This window comes from Lycium barbarum, chromosome 6 (genome assembly GCF_019175385.1).
Source record: "Lycium barbarum isolate Lr01 chromosome 6, ASM1917538v2, whole genome shotgun sequence".
In the NCBI taxonomy this organism is placed as follows: domain Eukaryota; kingdom Viridiplantae; phylum Streptophyta; class Magnoliopsida; order Solanales; family Solanaceae; genus Lycium; species Lycium barbarum.
The window spans coordinates 80,455,742-80,479,630 of NC_083342.1; the positions used below are offsets into that span (position 1 = coordinate 80,455,742).

The window sequence follows — 23,889 nt, forward strand, 5'->3', positions numbered from 1 at the left end:
GAGTTGCTAAGGGAAGTGAGTGAAGAGGCATATGTTTGGTTGATGAAATTAGAAGTTGCAAAATGGACCCTTTATGCCGATGGAAGAAGGAAATGGGGCATGCTTACAACGGACAGCTCGGAGTCTTTCAATGGACTCCTCAAATCTACTCGAGGACTACCTGTCACCGCAGTGGTAAGACTAACTTTTAGGCAGGTCGTGGAGAGATTTGCGGATAGGACAAGGCAGGCCAGAGCTATATTAGCTGACGAGGGAACATGGATGCCAAAGCCCTACAAAAAGATGGAGCACCATAGAAGAAAGGCAGAGGGTCACCAAATGACCGAGTATGACGTCGTTCAACGAGTGTATGAAGTTAAAACGGGTTATTGCGACGGCAAAGGAGGAAACAAACATATTGTTACTGAGCGTACAAAATCATGCACTTGTGGTAAGTGGAAAACGTACTACATGCCATGTTCTCATGCGGTCAAGTGCTTTGAGAGAATGACCAGAAATGTAAGATTATGTGGCGGAGGAATATAAGGTCGTAAAATACCTTAAAGCATATTCCGGCCACTTCCCATATCCGTAAATTGGGAAAAAATAAGCTAAGCCGTTATCACAATCAAATGGATGTTAGCGAAAAGACTTACTCTCGCAAGTGCTCGAAATGTAAGCAATTTGGGCATGATAAACGTTCATATGGGCAAAACTCCCGTGGTGGCAATACATCTGGAAGTAGAAGAGTGTCTAGAATTTGATTTTTTTTTAAGTCTATTGTAATTTAATGATGTATTTCGTTGCTAATGGAATGAAATATTTTTCAATTATTATGAACCTCTCGTATTGGATGAATTATTTTTAAATATTATATTTATTTTTACACATTCAAAAGGTGCGGATTATACAACACAATAACAAAATAAAAAAGACATAAAAGAAAAAAAAAACCTAATACAAAGCAGAGTAATTTTTTCTTTTCTATCTTTCTTGAACCAAAAAAATACTTTCATAGCTTTGGGAGTAAAACAAAAGAGATTAATCAAAACCCAATAAAATATGACACTTAAACCTAAATATAACAAGTTTTCAAATGTACTTCAGAGCACTTTGCAACCCCTAAAACGGCGATCCAAATGTATATGTATACTTGATGTAATGAGCTGATATTATTGTACACTAAAAAAAAATATTAAGTTCTATATAAAATATTTATATTCCGGCGTTTTAAAACGTGACCAATCTTCGGTCAAAGTACGAAAAAAACCTTAATTTTGAGTTTAATTTCCAAAGAATAAAGGTTGGAGCCGAGGGTTTTTGGTAGGAGTTTCACGCATATATTCTGTCCGTGAAGTCTAGTTTGATTTTTGTTTTAATGAATTAGTTTGGTTCCAAATTTTTTTTTTTGGGTTACGAAAGTGCCGGGTCTAATGGAGAAGAGGAGGTCACGCCCACCGACGTCTCTCTTCCATACGAGGTTTGTGATCAATGCCCCTCTTTCTCTACATATCTTCCTTTCACTCCATATAATACTGCAATTCCCATTTTCATGCTTTTTCTTTTTCCCTAACCCCCTGTTTGGATGGTGGTTTCGTGTGGTTCATTAATGTATGGTTTTGTATGAAACCATGTTTGTTTCCATTATTCTTAAAATTATGTGGTATGGTGTTATAGACCCGTGGTTCATCCCATGGTTATATAACCATGAAAAGTCTCAATTTTTATAACCACGGATTTGATACGTATTTCATTTTCCCATTATACTCCACCATCCACCTCACCCCACCCCCACTCTACCACTCACCCCACCCCACCCCACCCTGCTCCACTCTCCACCATCCACCCCACTCCCACGCCCACGCCCACCCTACCACTCACCCCCACCCCATCACTGCCTCACGCTCCACCATCCGCCCCACCCCCACCCTACCACTCACCCCCACCCCACCCTTATCCCATAACCACCCACCTCACACCACCTACTAACCCTCACCACCACCACCCCCACAACCACTCACCCCATCCTACCACCCACTACCTCCATCCTCATCCCACAACCACTCACCTCACACCACCCACCCCTCCACCACCTACTACTCCTCACCACCACCCACCCCTCCATCCACCTACTACCCACTACCCCCAACCTCATCCCACAACCACCCACCCCTCCACCGCCCCCGCTCACTAGCTACTTATTTTTTAAAGTTTCTATTTTATTCTTTACCTGAATTTTATTAATATATATTGTCTAATTTCTAATTAAGAGCTAAGGGTATTTTTGTAAACTTACAAGTTATTATACAGTATCATACAGTTAAACCAAACAATACAAATGTTATTAAACCACAACAAACGATATAGTCTATCCAAACATTGTATTTATTAATACAATACAATACAATACAATACAACACTATACTGTACTATACCATAAGTACATTAACAAACATGGGAAACAACCATCTAAACAGAGGGTAAATTTACAGCCTTCTGTTTTAAGGACCTCTTTATTAGTTTACCAAGGATCGCCGCCTTTGTTTATTCTTCCTCCACGCACTGATCTGCATATCTGTGCAAATATACTTCAGAAATCAGAATATCGCTCCACTCACAAATTATAAAGGAAAAAAAAAAAAGGAGGTAACAAAGACGCACTTCTCCCTTTTTAAAATTATATATCAAAGCACTTAACCGGAAAATATTGGTTTATCTTATGTGCATTTCAGGTCAGGTCTTTACCCAGCCGTTGTTTTTTTTTCTTTTAATATCTCATTTTATTTCTTATCCTCAATTAATTTGTAAATCGAGTAACCAGTACCATTCCTTTTGCACTTCAAATTGTCGTCAAAAGTTTTGAAATATGTTTATTGTTGACTTGGAATTATCTAAGTAGGTTTTTGCTAATTGGAAGATGAAACTTGGACTACTATGTGATTGCACCGATGCTATGGCATTCTATGGAGGCAGTCTAGTTTCCATAGTTACTGAGTGATCTTTTTATAGGAGTACGTCAAAAGTTTTAAGTTTCTTTAGCTTTCTAGTAAGCGCCGTTATGATTTATGCTTATAACTTGTGGTGAAACTCATATAAAATAAGTAGTAGAAGAAGAAGATTTATGACATTTTTTCCAGTTCAATATCATCTAGGATCTAGCATGTTTAATTTTCGAGGCAGAGATTAGCCATTCTGTATTTTAATTTGTTATCACGAGCCTGTGAAACTCACATAGTATCACTATGTGCCTGGCATTTTTTCACTTAGCTAATACTAGTTTTTCACTTCTTTTTCTTCCTCTGGTCCTTATATAATTATCTCTTCCCACATTTAGTGAAAGTTTGCAAGGAAGATTTCTGCCATGATGTTACAATGGATGGGTGGGTCAAGGAGGAAAGTTGATACTGTAAGTGTCAAACGAAATTACTTATTGTTCTGGAGATTTACTTGCATATTTTTGAATTTGGGGAATAAATTGTTTCTTTCATGGGAAGCTCTGGAAGCTCAATTGAGCAAATTGCAATTAGTAGAACTACAGCTCATTAGTGTGGTTTGTTAGTTGATCTTTAGTAGTGCATGTCTCTGAAGCTGGTAATGAATTTTAATGTAAAATTGTGGTTAATAGCGTTCAAATGAGGAGTTACATAAAGTATATTAAAAAATGAAGATCACCCTTTAGAGATTGTGAAAGCTCAAGCATATACTTAAAGGAAATGAAAATTGTTAATCCATTTAGTCCTGCCCTAACTCTTCTTTCGGAATAGAAAACCTCCCACACTTTCTTTACGCGAGTTCAATTTTGTACAAGCCAGTTTGCAGATTTGTTGTGATAACGCTCAGCTCACTCCACCCCCGAAATTAGAAAAAAGGAAATAAGAAACAGAACATTCATCTTTTGTTGAAGGGTATCAGCTTGTTCTCGCGAAAGTTTGATTTGTTTCCATCGGTTTCAATGATAGTCTTATTGTGCTTTGGGAAATGTTTTCTTACTGACATTTTCTCTTGTGATTTGTATTATTTTTTCACCGGATGGAAAAACATTAGTCACGAAGGTCAACACAGAAAAGGTATTAAAACATCACACAACTGTCTTTATTTGATTGGATAATTGTTTTAGCTTTCCTCACCATCAACATTGGTAAACATTCTTTGAGACTGTTGTCTAACTTCCAATATGTAGAGATTTACACTAAGATGTAGTTGGTCTATCTTATAGGCAAAAGCAATACTTTGAACAAAGAAAACGGCAAGAGCAGCAGAAAAAAGATGCAAGAGAGAGCTTCTTTGAGGAGAAAAGTCCATGTAATCAGCAAGAAAAGAATAGTCGTTCACTTGATATTCTGAGTTTACTGAACATATCAACAGGTTCTGGGGACCTCAAGTCAAATGTCCACTCAGGTACTTTGACTTCAATTTTTGAACTCTCCAAAATTTTAAGCATATATAGTTATGTGCTCTTGATCGGCAGTAGCATTAGATGCTTGTTCACGTTTCTGTCACGTCCCAAAATACCCGCTAGACGTGATTGGAACCCAGCAAACACCACCCGCCAGGCGAACCATATATCATACTCTTAATCGTTTACAAAAGCACTAAAAGAAAATAAGTGCAGGTCCAACAACGTTATTAATGATAAAAATGTAAAATAGTCGCCAACCAAATCCATAATCGATTTATGAAAACCAACCAACGCTAAGATAAAAAGAATCTCTAGCCCACATCCCACGCTAAGACCATGGAGCATCTAACAGAGTTACATGAGTTTGAGTGTCGGGCATGTAAACCCAAAATAAAAGAAATAACTAGAAATAAACTAGATAAAGCTGAAATGGCTGCCTCTACGAACAATGCGGTGGCTCACCTCAACAACAGAATCCACTCACGAAGTTTTCAATTACCAGCCTCGTTCTCAACGACAGTATCTGCATGGACATGCAAGTAAGGAGTGAGTTATACATAAATATAACCCAGTAAGATCCTCGACCAGTCACTTCAAATACCCCTGGAACAAGTGTTAGAAAATACAAACACACAACAAGCACAAAAATATTATGTATATGAATATATCATTATATAATAGCAACCAAGGTCCAAACCACTGTTTATCAAATATATTATATATCTCAACACAATTTACACTACAAACCGTCATAAGTGGCGGTTAAAGAATTAGACAACACTATGAATCCACGACAACATACACAATGTGCCAAATATGTCAGGAAGCATACGCAATGCTAAGGGAAGCATACACAATGCCCCAATATCATCAAGAAGCATACACAATGCTTAGGGAAGCATACACAATGCCCCAATATAATCAAGAAGCATACATAATGATAAGGGAAGCATACACAATGCCCCAATATAATCAAGAAGCATACACAATGCTAAGGGAAGCATACACAATGCCCCAATATCATGGCTCACAGCTATATCACATCACAAAATAATTTATAAAGAGAGTTTTGGATTATTTGAAAATAAAGTATATGCGGCTGGCCTGAAGGACCATCGATTCTGCCAAGCACACGCTCGTCCCAACACATGGACCAGGTAGAGAAAACATATTTTTAAAACGGGTTTTGAAAAGCAAGTATCCAAAGCTTAAAGTCTCACTTACCTCAAATTCACAATTCAAGCACACTTCCCAATAAATCAAAACTGCGTTCTCGAGTCTCCGTATTGCCTCAAACTACACAAAATTGGATTTAGAATGGTCAAAACCCTTAGGGGAAACCACTTCTATATTTTTAGAGGCTTAAACGGTTAAAGTCAAATTTTAAAGGACGAAAACGCCTTCTGGTCAATGTGTTCAAAACTTGACAAGACTTATGTTTTTGGAAAGGCCTTAACGAGAGGATTCCAACGATATATAGAAGTCTAAAATCTGACGCTATTTGCCCTTTCAAATCAATGATTTTGGTTGAAGAACCCTAGAGCTAAACTTTCTCAATTTCTCAAAATATCCCCATGTTTTCATCATAAAAATTCACGCCTAATTATGTAATAAACTTAAATAAAAGACTAGAGTAATTACCTGGATGATTTGGAGTGAAAGTTCTTATTTTTATCCTCTCTTTTCTTCTCTTTTTCTCCCTCTCTTTTCTTTCTTTTACTGGTTTTTCCCTTTTTCTGTTTTCTGGTTTTTACTTCAGGTTCTTTTTCCTGTTTCACGTCTTATGCTGAATCCTTTATATCTGTTTTTTTTTCCTTTTCCTTTTTGGGCTTGGCCCACTAAATTACTTCTTTTCTATTTTTTTTCTTTTTATTTCCTTCTTTTATTTAAATTACCAACTAAGCCTAAAACAATATATGAGTTATTACATTCTCCACCACTTAAAATGACGTTCGTCCTCGAACGGATCTAGATCATACCTGTCGCGTCAAATAAATGAGGATATTTATCTCGCATATCCGTCTCAGACTCCCAAGTAGCCTCCTCGGTTGGATGATTACGCCACAACACTTTGACTGAAGCTACCATCTTCGACCTCAATTGTCGCACTTGCCTATCAAGAATAGATATCGGACCCTCCTCATAAGTCAAATTTTCATCGAGCTCCACATCCTCTGGTTGAATCTTATGGCTATCATCACCGACATATCGTCTTAGCATAGACACGTGAAATACAGGATGAACAACAGACAATCTCGGAGGTAAAGCAAGTCTATATGCCACCAACCCAATTCGATCCAAAATCTCATAAGGACCAATGTACCTAGGACTTAACTTACCTTTCCGACCGAATCTCATAACTCCTTTCACAGGGGATACTTTTAGGAAGACTTTTTTCCCCTTCATGAACTCCATATCACGTACTTTCTTATCTGCATAGGACTTTTGTCTGCTTTGTGCTGTCCGAAGCCGTTCTCGTATCAATGCAACTTTTTCCAAGGCTTGCTGCACCAAATCTGGACTTAATAGTTGTGCTTCGCCCGGTTCGAACCATCCAACTGGTGAACGACACCTGCGACCATATAAAGCCTCAAACGGCGCCATCTGTATACTCGATTGGTAGCTGTTATTATAAGCAAACTCTGCCAAAGGCAACTGATTGTCCCAATGACCACCAAAATCAATCGCGCAAGCTCTAAGCATGTCCTCTAAAATCTGAATAACTCGCTCAGACTGTCCATCAGTTTGTAGATGAAAAGCTGTACTCAACTCGACCTGTGAACCCAACGACTTCTGAAAAGTCTTCCAAAACTCAGCAGTAAATTGTGCACCTCGATCAGATATTATAGAAATAGGCACACCATGAAGTCGTACTATCTCACGGAGGTAAATATTTGCTAACTGCTCTACGGTATGAGTAACCCGAACTGGTATAAAATGAGCAGATTTGGTGAGTCTATCCACAATCACCCAGACCGAGTCATGTTTCTTGAAAGTATTCGGCAAACCAACTACGAAATCCATCGTAATCCTTTCCCACTTCCACTCTGGGATAATCAAGTTTTGCATTACTCCACCGGGTTTTTGATGTTCATATTTGACCTGCTGACAATTTAAGTAACTTGTCACATGTTTCAAAATATCAGCCTTCATACCTTTCCACCAATATAATCCACGCAACTCTTGGTACATCTTCGTAGCACCTGGGTGGATGGAGTATCGTGAGCTATGAGCTTCTTCAAGGATTAGTTGCTTCACATCACCCACCATAGGAATACACAGTCTACCATGACAACGTAACACGCCTTCGCCATCAATAGAGAATGACTTAATGCCCCCATTTTGCACTCGATCTTGCAATCTAGCAAGACGGGGATCTTCATATTGGCAAGCCTTGACCTGCCCCACTAAGGACGATTGTGCCACCATAACTGCAAGTAACCTGCCCTGTACTGCATGATCAATCCGAACTCCGCGGTTGGCTAATGCCTGAATATCCTTAGCCATAGGTCGTTCTTCAGCAGTAAATCGGGCCAAGCTGCCCATAGACTTTCTACTCAAGGCATCTGCCACCACATTCGCCTTACCAGGATGATACAAAATAGTAAGATCATAATCTTTAAGTAACTCTAACCACCGTCGCTGTCTCAAATTCAGATCTCTTTGCTTGAATATGTATTGCAAACTCTTGTGATCAGTATAGATTTCACACGGCTCACCATAAAGATAGTGACGCCAAATCTTGAGTGCAAATACTACTACGGCCAATTCTAAGTCATGAGCTGGATAATTCTTCTCATGTTTCTTTAGCTGTCGAGACGCATAAGCTACCACTTTACCATTCTGCATCAAGACACAACCCAACCCGACTCGAGATGCATCACAATAAATGGTGAAACCACCCTCATCAGTAGGTAAGGTCAAAATCGGTGCCGTAGTCAATGCAGTCTTTAATTTCTGAAAGCTTTCTGAACATTCATCTGACCACTGGAATACCACACCTTTTTGAGTTAAACGTGTCAATGGAGCAGCTATCTTCGAGAAACCCTCCACAAACCTTTTGTAATATCCAGCTAGTCCCATGAAACTGCGTATCTCTGTGGGAGTAGTTGGTTGAGGCCAATCTCGAACTGCTTCAATTTTCTTTGGATCAACTTGAATCCTATCTCGGGACACCACGTGTCCTAAAAAGGATACTGTGCTCAACCAGAACTCACATTTTGAGAACTTGGCATAAAGCTTTCGTTCCTTAAGTGTCTGTAGCACAACTCTCAAGTGTTGTCCATGCTCAGCCTCACTTCGAGAGTAGACCAAAATATCATCAATGAACACAATCACAAAATAGTCTAAGTATGGCTTGAATACCCTGTTCATGAGGTCCATAAATGCTGCGGGGGCATTAGTCAGCCCGAATGACATCACCAAAAATTCGAAGTGCCCATATCTTGTCCGAAAAGCTGTCTTGGAGATGTCCTCAGTCTTGATTCTTAGCTGATGATAACCTGATCTCAAGTCGATTTTGGAAAAATGAGTAGCACCTTGTAGCTGATCAAACAAATCATCAATACGAGGCAATGGATACTTATTCTTGATAGTCGCCTTGTTCAGTTGCCTGTAGTCAATGCACATTCTCATGGTGCCATCTTTCTTCACAAATAACACAGGTGCACCCCAAGGCGATACACTAGGCCTAATGAACCCCTTATCAAGTAGCTCTTGGAGTTGAGCCTTCAATTCTCTCAACTCAGCTGGAGCCATACGATATGGAGGAATAGAGATAGGTTGAGTCCCTGGAACTAAATCAATGCTGAACTCGATTTCTCTCATCGGGGGTAGGCCGGGTAAATCTTCAGGAAAAACATCCGCAAATTTGCCAACAACAGGGACACTATCAATAGTAACATTCTTCGCTCGAGTATTATGAACGGTGGCAATAAAACCCAAACACCCATGGTTAATCATTCGGCGTGCCTTTACATAAGATATTATTTTTCCTTGAGTCATAGGAGTCATGCCTTTCCACATTAAAGGTTCTCCAGGAAAATTAAAACGTATAAGCTTAGCATAGCAATCAACCGATGCATAACATGATGCCAATCAATCCATGCCCATAATCACATCGAAAGCGGACATCGGTAACACACATAGATCAACTACGGTGTCCTTGCCCTGAACAGATATCACACAATCTCTATAAACTCTATCCACTAATATACTCTCCCTCACTGGGGTTTCTACTACATATGGCACATTAATAGACTCAACTCCCCGTTCTAAGAATATAGCAAAAGAAGGAGATACATACGAATATGTAGAACCGGGATCAATAAGAGCGTATGCACCATGAGAACCAATAGTAATAATACCTGTGACTACTGCATTAGATGCCTCGACATCCTGTCTGGTCATAACAAAAAATCTCGGCGGTCCTCCCCCTCCTTGAGCAACCTGTGCACCCTATCGTCCCTGTCCACGAGCACCCTGTGGAGCGGTCCTAGCTGGCTGAATCTAACCCTGTGTAGCTGTAGTAGTTGCCTGCGGCTGTGTAGTAGCTCGACTAGCACCAAAATTTCCTTTAGGACAGTATTTAGCAATATGCCCCTTTTCAGCACAAGTAAAACAAGCCCCATCTGCCCCAAAGCAACGACCACTGTGATTTCTACAACAGTTAGAACACCTCGGATGATAACGTGACTGATATGAGCTATTACCCTTCCTCTGCATCTGCTGCTGGCCCTGTCTAGCTGAATAACCACTAGAAGACTGCACCACTGATTCTGACTGAGTAGATCTGGACTGCCCACGATAAAAACCACTCTTGCCCCCAGATGGAGCACCACTAAACCCACCCGTGTTACGTGACTTTTTGCTTTCACGCTCAACTTTGTTCATTTCTAGATAGGACTCGTAACGGAGAGCAGTGTCAACTACATCTGAATAGGTACCATATCGCACATCTCGTACCACAGGACCACGATAGCGATGCTCAAGTCCATCCACAAATCGTCTCGCCTTCTCTCTCGGATCTTCTACCAAATAAGGTACATACCTGGATAAATCTGTAAACTTGGCCTCATATTCTGTAACGGTCATAGTTCCCTGCCGCAGATTATTGAATTGACGTCTCATGTCATCTTGCTTGCTTAATGGAATAAACCTGTCCTTAAACAGTGCTAAAAATTCTGACCAAGTAATAGGTGGTAACCCTGCTTGTCTACCTCTCTGAATCGAAATCCACCAAGACTCTGCAGACCTTGAGAATAAGAAAGTGGCAAATTCCACACCACGAGTCTCCTTCAGCCCCAACGTAGTCAATATCTTTTCACAACGATCAATGAACTTTTGAGGTTCAATAGAAGTTAGTGAAGCATCAAACTCTGGTGGCTCAAGGTCATAAGTATGGGCGCCTACATACCCATGAACAAGACTCTACTAAACACTGCTCCATGACCCGAGACTTAAAGCCTAGGCTCTGATACCAACTTTGTCACGTCCCAAAATACCCGCTAGACGTGATTGGCACCCAGCAAACACCACCCGCCAGGCGAACCATATATCATACTCTTAATCATTTACAAAAGCACTAAAAGAAAATAAGTGCAGGTCCAACAACGTTATTAATGATAAAAATGCGAAATAGTCGCCAACCAAATCCATAATCGATTTATGAAAACCAACCAACGCTAAGATAAAAAGAATCTCTAGCCCACATCCCAAGACCATGGAGCATGTAACAGAGTTACATGAGTTTGAGTGTCGGGCATGTAAACCCAAAATAAAAGAAATAACTAGAAATAAACTAGATAAAGCTGATGGCTGCCTCCACGAACAATGCGGCGGCTCACCTCAGCAACAGAATCCACTCATGAAGTCTTCAATTACCAGTCTCGTTCTCAACGACAGTATCTGCATGGACATGCAGGTAAGGAGTGAGTTATACATAAATATAACCAGTAAGATCCTCGATCCGTCACTTTAAATACCCCTGGAACAAGTGTTAGAAAATACAAACACACAACAAGCACAAAAATATTATGCACATGAATATATCATTATATAATAGCAACCAAGGTCCAAACCACTGTTTATCAAATATATTATATATCTCGACACAATTTACACTACGAACCGTCATAAGTGACGGTTAAAGAATTAGACAACACTATGAATCCATGGTAACATACACAATGTGCCAAATATGTCAGGAAGCATACACAATGCCCCAATATCATCAAGAAGCATACACAATGCTAAGGGAAGCATACACAATGCCCCAATATAATCAAGAAGCATACACAATGCTAAGGGAAGCATACACAATGCCCCAATATAATCAAGAAACATACACAATGCTAAGGGAAGCATACACAATGCCCCAATATCATGACTCACAGCTATATTACATCACAAAATAATTTATAAAGAGAGTTTTGGATTATTTGAAAATAAAGTATATGCGGCTGGCCTGAAGGACCACCGATTCTGCCAAGCACACGCTCGTCCCAACACATGGACCAGGTAGAGAAAACATATTTTTAAAACGGTTTTGAAAAGCAAGTACCCAAAGCTTAAAGTCTCACTTACCTCAAATTCACAATTCAAGCACACTTCCCAATAAATCAAAACTGCGTTCTCGAGTCTCCGTTTGCCTCAAACTACACAAAAATGGATTTAGAATGGTCAAAACCCTTAGGGTAAACCACTTCTATATTTTTAGAGGCTTAAACGGTTAAAGTCAAATTTTAAAGGACGAAAACGCCCTCTGGTCAATGTGTTCAAAACTTGACAAGACTTATGTTTTCGGAAAGGCCTTAATGAGAGGATTCCAACGATATATAGAAGTCTAAAATCCGACGCTATTTGCCCTTTCAAATCAATGATTTTGGTTGAAGAACCCTAGAGCTAAACTTTCTCAATTCCTCAAAATATCCCCATGTTTTCATCATAAAAATTCACCCCTAATTATGTAATAAACTTAAATAAAAGACTAGAGTAATTACCTGGATGATTTGGAGTGAAAGTTCTTATTTTTATCCTCTCTTTCTTCTCTTTTTCTCCCTCTCTTTTCTTTCTTTTACTGGTTTTTCCCCTTCTCTGTTTTCTGGTTTTTACTTCAGGTTCTTTTTCCTGTTTCACGTCTTATGCTGAATCTTTTATATTTGTTTTTTTTTCCTTTTCCTTTTTGGGCTTGGCCCACTAAATTACTTCTTTTCTATTTTTTTTTCTTTTTATTTCCTTCTTTTATTTAAATTACCAACTAAGCCTAAAAAAATATATGGGTTATTACAGTTTCTTATTATGAGCTAGCTCAGAGATATTTTGTCAAGGATCGTCCATTTGAGGACATCTGATAAAAACATATTATGAGAGATCTCACTTGTTAAAGAAGTTTGTATCTCAACCTGCTCAGCCTTTGGAAGTAAAATCCTTGAAATTTGTGAAAATAAAAAATGAATGATTTGTATTTTCACTTTCGTTGGAACTCAAGAAACTTTTTGAACTAGTTGCAAACAGTATGCTGTTTCATTAGCATTTATGTCCTAGTGCAATGATTTGCTATCAGGTACTATTAGGATTCTTCTTTTATGAGTGTCTTTACCATCATTTCCAAGTCTTCAATGATATGAAACAACCTAATATACATGTTTTATCAATTAGAGATTGCAATATGGAGTTGACACAAATTTTGATTATACAATGTGACCGTGTTAAAATTGCACTTTGTACATTTTCTTTATTTGATGAGTGAACCTATTCCCTTCAACTGCACAGTGATTCCGATCTCCCTTTTGTGGCCTAATTTTCTTTTGCATTACCATGTAAGGACGTCATATTTATGAGGACAATCAAATGCCACAGCCTTCTCCAGTGATTCAAACAAACAAAGTCTTTTGTCTTGGCTCTCTTCAGCATAAGGAAGGTAGTACACTTGCGTTCTTGCAAAGCTGGTTTGCTGAGGAGTATAATTGTACTTTCTTGTTATTTGGACGTCTTAAGAATGTGATTCATTGTCCTAATAGGAACTTCACCAAGCTCCCAGGATTATGCAGCCTGCCCAAAGAAGTAAGCATGTTTACAGTGACAGGATTATCCATATTAAATTGCATAAACATAAAAAACTCCTAGGTTTATCCTTGTTGAATTGCTACACACAATCCTTAAGGAAGCTTGCTTGAGTAAATTTTTTGAATAAAAAGCTGCTCACAGCTGTAGATGGAGAAGTTTTAAGTACATGCCTGTCTTGGACGTTAGCAACTATTTAGAATGCCTAGAATCTCCATGAACTGCATTTCTTAGTATTCTACATGTTTGGTTGTGATGTCTGGGAAGTAATTTTTCTTTTCCTGAAAAAAGTTCAATTAACCAATGATGTTGCTCAGTACATCAGTTGGAGCATCTGGAGGTCATGAGAGAGCTTTGTACAGCACCGATGAGAAAGTAAATCCACTGACGAACTCTACAAGCAAGCGTGAGTATATCCATGAATACTGTCGTAAATTAGTAATTACCTGTCAAAAGAAAACATTGAAATGGCTTGTTAAGGTATATTAAGCAATAGGATAACATTCTGATTGGAGACACTTCCTTTTCAATCTCAAGTTGTTATTGGAGTTGAAGTACAAATTCATGATATTGCATCAAGATATCCTTTTGACTATAGCTGACAAAAGTTTATCAACTGTACATATAATGGCCGTACTTTAAAAAAACACTTCCCAAGAAAATTCTCTGGTTTGAACTGTCAGAGCCAAAAAAAAAATTATTCCCATATACTAAAATCTCAATTTTGCAGAACTCTCTATCATTGACATACTTGGTGATGATGGACCGAACTGCGAGTTGGAAAATTCAGCTCATGAAGGCCGTGTTGCATTTTCGATTGAAGGTAAATTCGATGGTTGACCACGAAGCAATTACATTTTTGTTCTTTGAAAGACTGATATTTTGTCTACAAATCGGAAGAAAAGCTCAATTAACTTCTACAAATCGGAAGAAAAGCTCAATTAACTTCTTTCACTTTCCTCTCTACTTTATCCTCTTTATAGAAATCTTTTTTAAATATCATATAGCTATTTTCTTGCAATTATTTCTTCATTTTCCTTTCTATTTATGCTCTTTATAGGCATCGTTTCCAGTTTGCAGGATAAAGGAGGGAAGAACTATCTATATATATGTTTGGCTTTCAGTTCTTTTAGAATGAACATTTGATCAAATGCCTTTTTGCCTTACTAGGTTTAGGTAAAGTTGAAATGTCTACCCCAGTCCATTCACCGCAGGTTCCTGGCAGGTAATTGTACTTTATTAATCAAGAATAACAGACCGTGAAAAATAATTTTGCAAATGCCATCTTGACGAGATTTCTATGATAAGTATGGTTAGGACTACCCTTGGAAGTCAAGACTATGAATAGGCTTTAAATTTAAAACCGACCATGAAAGCAACATGTATCAGTTCTTTGACTGAAAGCAACATCTGCACATTTGGGCAACCTTGCCTTACTTTGATAAATTGTATGTTTTAACTAAGTCCTCTTCACAGTAATGCTACTTCCAGCAAGAAGGAATTCCTAATTCCAGTAGAAGCTCTTAATTATTTCTAGATAAGCAAAAAAGTAATACTGCCATAATTATTTCCAGATAAGCGAAAAAGTAATACAGCCAGAGATAGCCACCCAAATCCTTGATAATGTTCACTTACTTAGCTGACATCAGTACTTGATAAGCAAGGGTGTCTGAATGAGTATCACAATTTTCTCAAAACAGCTTAGCTCGGTACTCTAGCCACTGGAAAGTGATCTGAGTCCCTCTCTGGGATGTACCGTGTGCTTAATATTATGTATGATATAACTAAACCGCGGATATCCGTTAGATCAATTCACGCATGCCTCATGCTTATCTTGCATTTTTGGAATACTAGAGTGGTTTTCTGGGAGTACTGTACACCTCATTGCTTCTCAGGTATTTGGATACACCAACTTCCAAAATAATCAGTTTTACATAGGGCCTTAATTAAATCGGCATGCTTAATGGTCTAGATCTCCATGCTGCAGTTAGCTGATTCAAGGGGACACTTCTTTATCGCTATGACCGCACAGTGTTGCATGGAAATCTTTGAAGGTGCTCCTTCTGAATGCTGCTTTTATGTTGCTTGACTGCAGACCCTTGTCATATGGTAGGTCCTCCCCCCCAAGGACTAGGAGAAAAGCCCTCTCATCTCAGTACCTTAACAGAGGGATAGATGGCATTGAACTTGAATTGGTGAGAGCACTTCCTGATGCTATTTCCATTCTGTTAGGGTTGCTAGGTTACTGCATGTTTACAACTGGCACTTCCTTCTCTGAGTTAAACACCTTCTAACTTTATTATTGTATCCTTTCCGTGGGATAGTGAACCATTACCTCTAGAAGTCTTCGCGCCATTACTTCATTTCCTATAATTTGTAAGCTTACTGCTGTCAATTTCTTTCTTGTTTCACTTCTTGTCTAGGGTGTTTAGTATGGCATAAATCTAATCTTGATGAAACCATTTTGTTGTGTTCAGTTATCTAAATTTCTTTACACCAAAAGCAGGAAATTGACTTTAATGAGCCTATGCCCTTCTCTGCTACAATTATATAAACTTACTCCAGATGTCATACTTCAACCAGTATGTAAACCTCATGTCAGCCTGTTTTGAAGCACCACACCTATGCCCTATCTCTACTTTCTATCACTACCATATGTCACATATATTTTTACCCCACCAAACGGCATAAAAATGATTTAGGAAATAGCTTCCATGGTTCTATAAAAATTTATGTCATAACACTCCCTTCATCTACTATACCTTATGACATCAAACGGGCAAAGACTTAGGCAATAGGTGTGAAAACCAACTTCCAAGCTTCAGGCAGCGAGATGTTTAGTTTCAGCATGCATAGCTTCTTAAATGGCGGGCATTTGTATCTTAAATCTACAGATTCTGTGTTTATTGCTTCAGTTGATGTAGAACAGCATTTTCTGATTTTGGTCTTGAAAAGTGACTAGATACCTAAATTCTATTCCATTCCATCATCTTTTCAATATATGCATGCTTATTTTGTCAACAAGCGAAGAAAAAAAAAAGCAAAAAACAGTTAGTTCTTTGTGGAAGGATTATGGCAATGCAGATGTCCTTCAGTTATCAGCCCCAACCCTAATTCGTTATATGGAGGTCGAATTCCTGATCTATTCAACTGCTTATATGGACAAACTACAGGATAGCATGATGGTGGATGTAGAACTACCTTTTCGTACGAGTCCTTTAGACGGATCCGCTTGCTCCAGGGGAATACCAGATTTACCTGGCAGCGCAGAACATAAGTTACTAGATACCAAATGGTTCTCCTTTAATAACAATTTTACTGATTTGTACACTTTTGAGAGTGATGAATTCTTCGGCAAAAGCAAGGAGAGCTCAAATACAATTTGGAATGGTAGGGCCCTTAATATGTTTTTTCCTCATCTTTTCTGGCTTCTACATTGAAATCTCCAAAGAGGTGTTGAGTTGGTTTCTTGAGTATCTTTTTTATCAGGGTAAATCGCCTTCATTTTCCTGAAAAAAAGTGTAATTCAACTTTAAAATTCCTTTGGTGCCGTTTGTTGTAGAGTTTGCAAACTCAATTTTTAACTTTTAGGAAAATGTGTTTGTTTGAACTATCTTTGCAAACAAAAAAGGTTCCAAAAAGTTTGCAGACTAAAACAAATGCCACGTTAATAAAAACATAGCTAGTTAACACGTTTAAGTTTCCATACATATATCTTTATTACGTTTGAATTTCCAACATCATATTTGACAGTTCACCACCACCAACAACAACAACATACCCAGTGAAATCCCACAATGTGGGGTCTGGGGAGGGTAAAGTGTATGCAGACCTTACCCCTATCTCGTAAGATAGGGAGGCTGTTTCCGAAAGACCCTCGGCTCAAGAGAAAACACGACGAGAAAACGTCAGATAAACACAATCAGTTCAAAGCAAAATGAAAATGAAACTAAAGAAAGCGAATAAGCCATGATAGAGTGAGAAAAGGAAGCAGTAGCTACCACAGATAAATAAGATAATCGAAGTACAAGAAACAACATATAGTAGCAAGAATCAAAGGACAATAGACTATACATCAAAACTGCGACTACCTACTAGCCTTCTACTAATCTGAGTTCTCCATAGCCTCCTATCTAAGGTCAATGTCCTCGGTAAGCTGGAACTGCGCCATGTCCTGTCAAAGCACCTCTCCCCAATACTTCTTCGGCCTCCCTCTACCTCTTCTGAAACCATTCATAGCTAACCTCTCACACCTCCGCACTGGGGCATCTGTGTTTCTCCTCACATGCCCAAACCATATTTGATAGTTCACCAATGCTAATAAAATGTTTGTCCTAAGAGGCATGCAGAATTAATGCTTGTGGTACAGAGCTTAAAATTGGGGAATTGCTTTTGAAGTTGCATAGAAATTTCAAAGCTTTTCACACTTCCACATCTTCTAAGGTTTTGCTTCGTTTTATAAGTGATATAACTACTCATCTTTTATGTTAGATTCAGCAAATTCCAGTTTCCAACTTCCTGAAAGCTTTCATGAAGATTGTGGTTCACCACATAAGAGCTACTTATATCATTTTGATGCTAGTTCCACTGATTTTTGGAATAACCAAAGTTGTGGGATGCGAGAATTCAACTTTGAGGACTGTTATTATTGGGGTTCTGCCAATTCTTCTAGGGCCAGAAATTATGGGAAGCAAGACACTTATTTTGATGACTCTTATCATCAGAAGCAAAGGTTTCCCATGTAGCCACTTGAATATCTAATTCGAGGGTTATTTGTGTTCTATACTGAGGATGTCTTGTCCATGCAGGGTCAGGATGCGAGCCAAATCAGAATTCAACATAATAGGTGCTTTACTATTTTGCTAATAGGAGATGCTATTTAAAATGCTGTATATATTTTTTAAGTGTTTTACATCTCGTGGTTCTATTAAAAAGTCATTTAGTTTTTCCAAACTCAAAAAATATGAAGAACTGTTGAATACTTTAATATGGGGAGCCAAAATGGAATACTATTGAATAATTTATCCTGGTATTATTGAGATTATAGTTTGGTCAAATAAGTTGCATTTTCTGTGGTTTCTACGTGTTATTCTCTCATTAACAGATTCACCTACTCCCTATTCCAAGCACTACAAATCAGAGAATTTCAGAGATTTCAGTGTCTCAGATGGAGAATGGTAGGCACATTTTGCTGTAGTTGTGAGGGGGATCCTTTAGTTGGTTAAAATCTTCTATTTCTTACTGGCAGGTGTTCCATGAGATGTACAAATCCTCATTTAATGGATAATATAGACCATGCTGATAAGACATGGTTTGCAAATGAAGATGCAAGGGATAATTTGAGTTTATTGAGGTTGCTATTTTATGTTCTTTCTGTTTACTGGTCTCTATTCTGATCCTTTCATTTACTAATCAACTGATCCTGTTTACTCTTGTGGATATGTTGACTTCTCTTCAGCGAAGAATCATCCACTGCAGGTCAATGTCGTTTGTACTAACTGACTTATTGACTTGAGCAATATAATCATTTTTCTTTTTCTCCATCCAGTGGTGGGTGAGTTAGACAGACAACAAAAGATGAACTCAAATAATAAAAGGAGAAGCCAGGATGTATCTGATGGGAGCAAAGAGACAAAATTTTGTGAGAAGTTATCTGCTAAGGAAAGAAACTGCAAGAGGAATGATATTCAGCAGGGGAAAGAAATGGATGAGCCAACAAAGTTACCGTGGCCACCAAACCAATCAAGTGCAAAGCCAGAATATTACCATCCTGTATTTTATGAGAAGAGGTCAGACATGAACAATGATGGAATTAGGAAGGCTAGATGTGGTCCTGGAGAGTCAAATTCAAGATTCAGATCTTTCTACGAAACTTCAGTGTCCAAAAGACATGTATCCACTTGTTCTGACATCTCGACTGGAGATGTCCTTACTGACCGGGAGCCTAAGTTACAAGTTGACTCCCTGCAGAACCTCAAGGGGTCTATCAAATATCCTGGTGAATATGCACCCTCATGTTTTATGTTCGAACCAATGACTTTTGCACTAGATAGCCCAAGGTGCACCTTCAGGAACTTGTTTCAGGATGCCAAGAAGGGATGGGGTACTGAGGATTCATTACATACTCTTGGTTCCCAGGGCAAAGTAACAGGAAACATTGTAAGAGATGTAGGTAAGATACCTGATTTCCCGAGCGATGGACATGAAGGCGTTGATATCCTACCATTCGATAGCGGCCAATTTGTCCCAAATATTGAAGTTTCTGGTAGGTGCAAGGGTTTGTCATCAGGAAAGGAAAAGTCAACGGATGGATCAAGTTCTGTCAATAAGTGTAGTAACTGTGAGGAACCAAAAGAAAAAACTCCAGAAGTGGAGGACAGGACAAGATCGTTCAACTATTCTGAACGTGCAGAAGAAGCATCTTCATCTATAGAGATATCCACTGTATCAAAGGGGGATCAGCACAGTTCAGATAAAAATCAGGACACTCAGTCTTCACTTAGATGTCAAGCAGGAGATGAAGGTCGAAGTTTTTCCTCCTTTTTGATCTTGACTTTTAGATGCGTCCTTTATTTATGATAATAAGAAGTGTTTTTGTGCTTTGCCAGTTACAAAAGCGGACAGCCGGTCTTCATCAAAAGAAGGAAGGATAGCTACACGACAAAGTCACAATGTTCACCAAAATGGTCAGGTTATGATGCTTGAGGCTGTGTCCTTCAATTTTTACGTGTGCAGTTTTTGAAGGAAGCACAGGAGTAAAGAACTTGGACAGCGGTATGATACTCTTATCAAGTTTTAATAGATAAATGCAAACATGAACATTCCAATTCAATAGTTTGGCTTTTTTAGCATTTGATCTCATGTGTTTTTCGCTATGGTTTAGACACATGCAAGCTATCTTGTGTTCTAGTGATGCAGGACTGCCATGACTATTGAACTTGTGGAACCAGATTAATGATCAGTTTTGATGCATGTGCAAGATGCATATTTTTTGGGAGAGGGTACATGCTTTTTAACAGAAAAAATTTATTGCGAAAAGTAAGATGGAGTTATGGGATTGATTCACAATAGCTAATAAAAAAATTAGATGAAAGAGCGATGATGTTGTCCTTGTTTTCACTTTCCCTTGAATCGTTAGTCAATAATCAACAGTGGCATAGTCAAAATTTCTGCTCCTTTTTTTTCCTTTAGCTTTCCTCGCGTTTCTTTCTGGATCTTCCTGCCACTGGATGCACTATTGTTTTTCCTCCCGAAGCATAGCCGTCCACTGCATGGTTCGGTTACTTAGCTCATATGACATCTCAATCTCTTAATAGCTGATTGTTTGAGAGGCTTTAGCATAAATTCTTGCGCACCTTCTTCCAAGCACCTATATTGGTAAACAAAGTCAAAAGATAGAACATGGGATAATATGTTGTTACTAAACTAGAAGCAATTACAGCTTGAGTAAGTACTTCTTGATTTGGGTGGGGACATTCTCCGATGATACGATGACAACAGGAATCTCTTTCAGATTAGAGGATCCCTGTCATTTAGACATGTTTCAAATAGTGATTAATTCTGAAAGTGTGGAGGCAAAGAAACTTTGGGAGAGAGAGAGAGAGAGAGAGTCCCGAAGTTCAATACCTTCACTCTTTTTAGTAGATCTTATCCTGTCATCCCTGGCATGCAGTAATCAGTAATGATCAAGTTTATGTTTGTTTCCTGCAATATCGAATCAAAGCTCAGCCTAAAAAAGCACAAAGTTCTAAAAGATGCTTGTCATACAGCAATTTGTGCTGATTATAGGCATTGAATGGTGGACTGGTGATAAAAATCAGATGCATTGAACTGACCGACTGGTGATACTATTTTTCCAACAAGAAATATATAATGTCTAATATTGCCTGCTATTTCCTTTGTCCCTTATAATCTTTCTCCCGAACATTAGTGACTAGAGTATAAATAATTATGAGCTAGTGTTGACTGTGTAGGAGGTATGGAGCCTCGTATTGTATGTTTCTTCATGATGTTTGGCTGTAGTAACTTTAGAAAATCAAGGACACACGGATGAAGAGAATATTATATCAAAGTTACTGCTTACCCTTGTACTGTTGCTGTATTGCCCCTCCACCAAGCCCAACGACTCCATTGCCTTCTGCCCGTTCTCTACTGTAGTTACTGCGACAAGGATCAAATAACAGCTCAAATTCACAATTTCCTCGTAACTTCAGTGATTTGGTAGTAATTTGTGAAGTAGAACACATTATTTGGCGTGTCCAAGGAAATTAGTCACAAATATATTGCTTAAGCAAACAAGTTAATCACATGTTCAATGCTTGCATAAACCATAACCATGATCTTCATCGAGTCTATTGACTAGTTAAGTTGGGTACAATTTGCTATAGACATTCTAATTCTTCAATTTCTTTAGAGTAGTTGGGATTCTTTAAAGTATTGTTAATGCATCTTCAAGAGGTAATTTTTTTGTCTACAGCTGCAGGAGTAAGAGAACATGGATGGTCTGATAAGCTTTACAGGCAGCAAATGAAATGTAAATGCCAATTGGCGAACTGGGGGCAGAACAAGGCAGTTGGGGCAACATTAAAAGCTTCACGTGTACTTAGTACAGACTATAACTGACTAACGTAAATAATGCCAAATGCCTGCTATTAATGTACGCTAAGAGGCATACAGAACTTCAGGAATTCAAGAAACGTTCATAGGATTTGTCCTTATCTTCTTTAATATTTTGGTCTTTGGTTTCTCGTAGTGGTCCAGTTAAGTTTTAAATCCCCCCCCCCCCCCCCCCCCCCCCAAAAAAAAAAAAATTGATAATGCCAATAAAGCTAAATGGTCTCTACTAGCTCTGTTTGCTCTCATCGTCTAGTTGGCAGATAAAGATGAAAGTTCAAAAAAGAAAAAAATCCTGCTATCTTCATTTTATTAATAGAAAATCTCGTGTTTATAAGTATTTTTTTGGGTTCGTAAAATTCTTAAATAACTTTTACTGTTTGGCCTAACATTTGCTTATTTTGAAAAGTGTTTTATATCAGAACTACTTTAAAAAAAAAAAAAAAAACTTTTTGGGGAGTAGCAGTTTTTGTTTGGTTAATCAATTTGAAAGATACTTTTATTAATATTGCTTTAGCAATTTGTGGTTGAACAAGGTTTCTAAATGTTTTGAGAAAATTTACTTTTTTAGCTTTTAAAAATAACTTTTACCGAAAAGTAATGTTTGTTCTATAAGTTAGGTCAAACGTCTAATTTTTTAAAATAAGCACTTTTAGCTTCTTACAATCAGGCTATTAACAAGCTTTAAGAAAACTTTTCAAGGGTTTCAATCAAACATTACACCACGGTGAATGAAAGGAAAAAAAAAAAAAACATCCATAGGCTTTTTCTTGTCGCCTTTGTTTCTATGACGAAACGAATCACAATATAATGGACTTCTATAACTAGTGCTTCACTAACTTCTTCATTTCAGGCTTAACGAAAAAGAGAGGAACATTTTTTTTTTTTTTTTCCCTCCCATTTTAGGAGGATTTATAGAGAGAGGAACATTCATATGATGCAACTCAAGTTTTTTTTTTTTTTTTTTTGGGAAAATTTGTTACCTTTGCATGAAGAGGTAGTGAGTAGCCTCTCAATGATTTTTCGGTCCACTAAACTGTCGTCCACAGCCAAAACATGCGGTTTCTCTTCATTGTCGATCACCATTGACGATGAGGATGTTGAAAAAGCCATCGTTCTTCTCTGCATAATAATGAAACCAACCCAAAAACTTTGGACAAGAGAGCAAAACGCTATGATACTACGTATTATATGGAGCACTATATAATGAAACAAAAGAGACAAATATGCAAATGCAATATAATGTCCTTCTCAAGGACAACGTTGAAGGTACAATTAATTTGTTGGGATATGGCTTTTGTGAGAGGTAGGCTTAAGAGAAAGAAGAAAAACAGAAGATTGCAGTTGGCATGCATACACACAAATACAAGTGTAGGTGTTTGTGCTGGTCTAAATACATAAATATGAAAAGAACGTAAGAAATTGTGACAAAATCGAGATCACAGATATTTCGTGATCTTTTTAGGTCACTGGGATACGATGGCAGTCGTAGCAACATTAGGGCCGGCGAGAGCGAAGAGTAGGAAAGGAGGATTAATATAAATCCATATTTATTTTGTCGCATGTAGGGATGGCAATGGGGCGGTGCGGGTGCGGGGCAGGGCGGGTTTAGGCAAGGGCGGGTATGCGCGGGTGCGGGTATAGGCGGGTGCGGGGTGGGGCGGGGCGGGGCGGGTCTAAATTTTTAAAAATTAATTTTGTGCGGGGCGGGTGCGGGTTAGGGTATTTTTTAAAAAGGACTACAGCTTATTTTTTCTTGACAGAGTAAGACAACGTCTAAGTGCCTGTCCATCTCTGCTATTCCATCTCTGCTAAGCCCTAAAACAACACCATCT

At 38.4% G+C, this 23,889-nt stretch overlaps 1 protein-coding gene and 1 pseudogene across 12 annotated transcripts; one reads left to right on the forward strand and one right to left on the reverse strand.

Annotated features, from left to right (window-relative positions):
* Positions 1-2,454: 2,454 nt before the first annotated feature.
* LOC132644334 (uncharacterized) lies at positions 2,455-22,217 on the forward strand. Of its 12 annotated transcripts, none has more exons than XM_060360924.1 (19): positions 2,455-2,711; positions 3,314-3,385; positions 4,024-4,046; positions 4,180-4,377; positions 13,203-13,298; positions 13,399-13,441; positions 13,759-13,847; positions 14,172-14,264; positions 14,612-14,666; positions 15,537-15,636; positions 16,615-16,831; positions 17,933-18,173; positions 18,250-18,287; positions 18,546-18,618; positions 18,690-18,794; positions 18,900-18,919; positions 18,990-19,964; positions 20,050-20,215; positions 21,918-22,217. In XM_060360924.1, the coding sequence occupies exons 5-18, from the start codon at positions 13,229-13,231 to the stop codon at positions 20,181-20,183; spliced, it is 2,253 nt and encodes a 750-aa protein (XP_060216907.1). In that variant the 5' UTR covers positions 2,455-2,711; positions 3,314-3,385; positions 4,024-4,046; positions 4,180-4,377; positions 13,203-13,228; the 3' UTR covers positions 20,184-20,215; positions 21,918-22,217. The 12 variants fall into 12 exon arrangements, with proteins under 12 accessions (XP_060216907.1, XP_060216904.1, XP_060216910.1 ...); XM_060360921.1 differs by having other exon boundaries at positions 4,196-4,377; XM_060360927.1 differs by having other exon boundaries at positions 2,455-2,625.
* LOC132644337 (two-component response regulator ARR17-like) lies at positions 20,448-23,609 on the reverse strand (annotated as a pseudogene).
* Between the last annotated feature and the right edge of the window lie 280 nt (positions 23,610-23,889).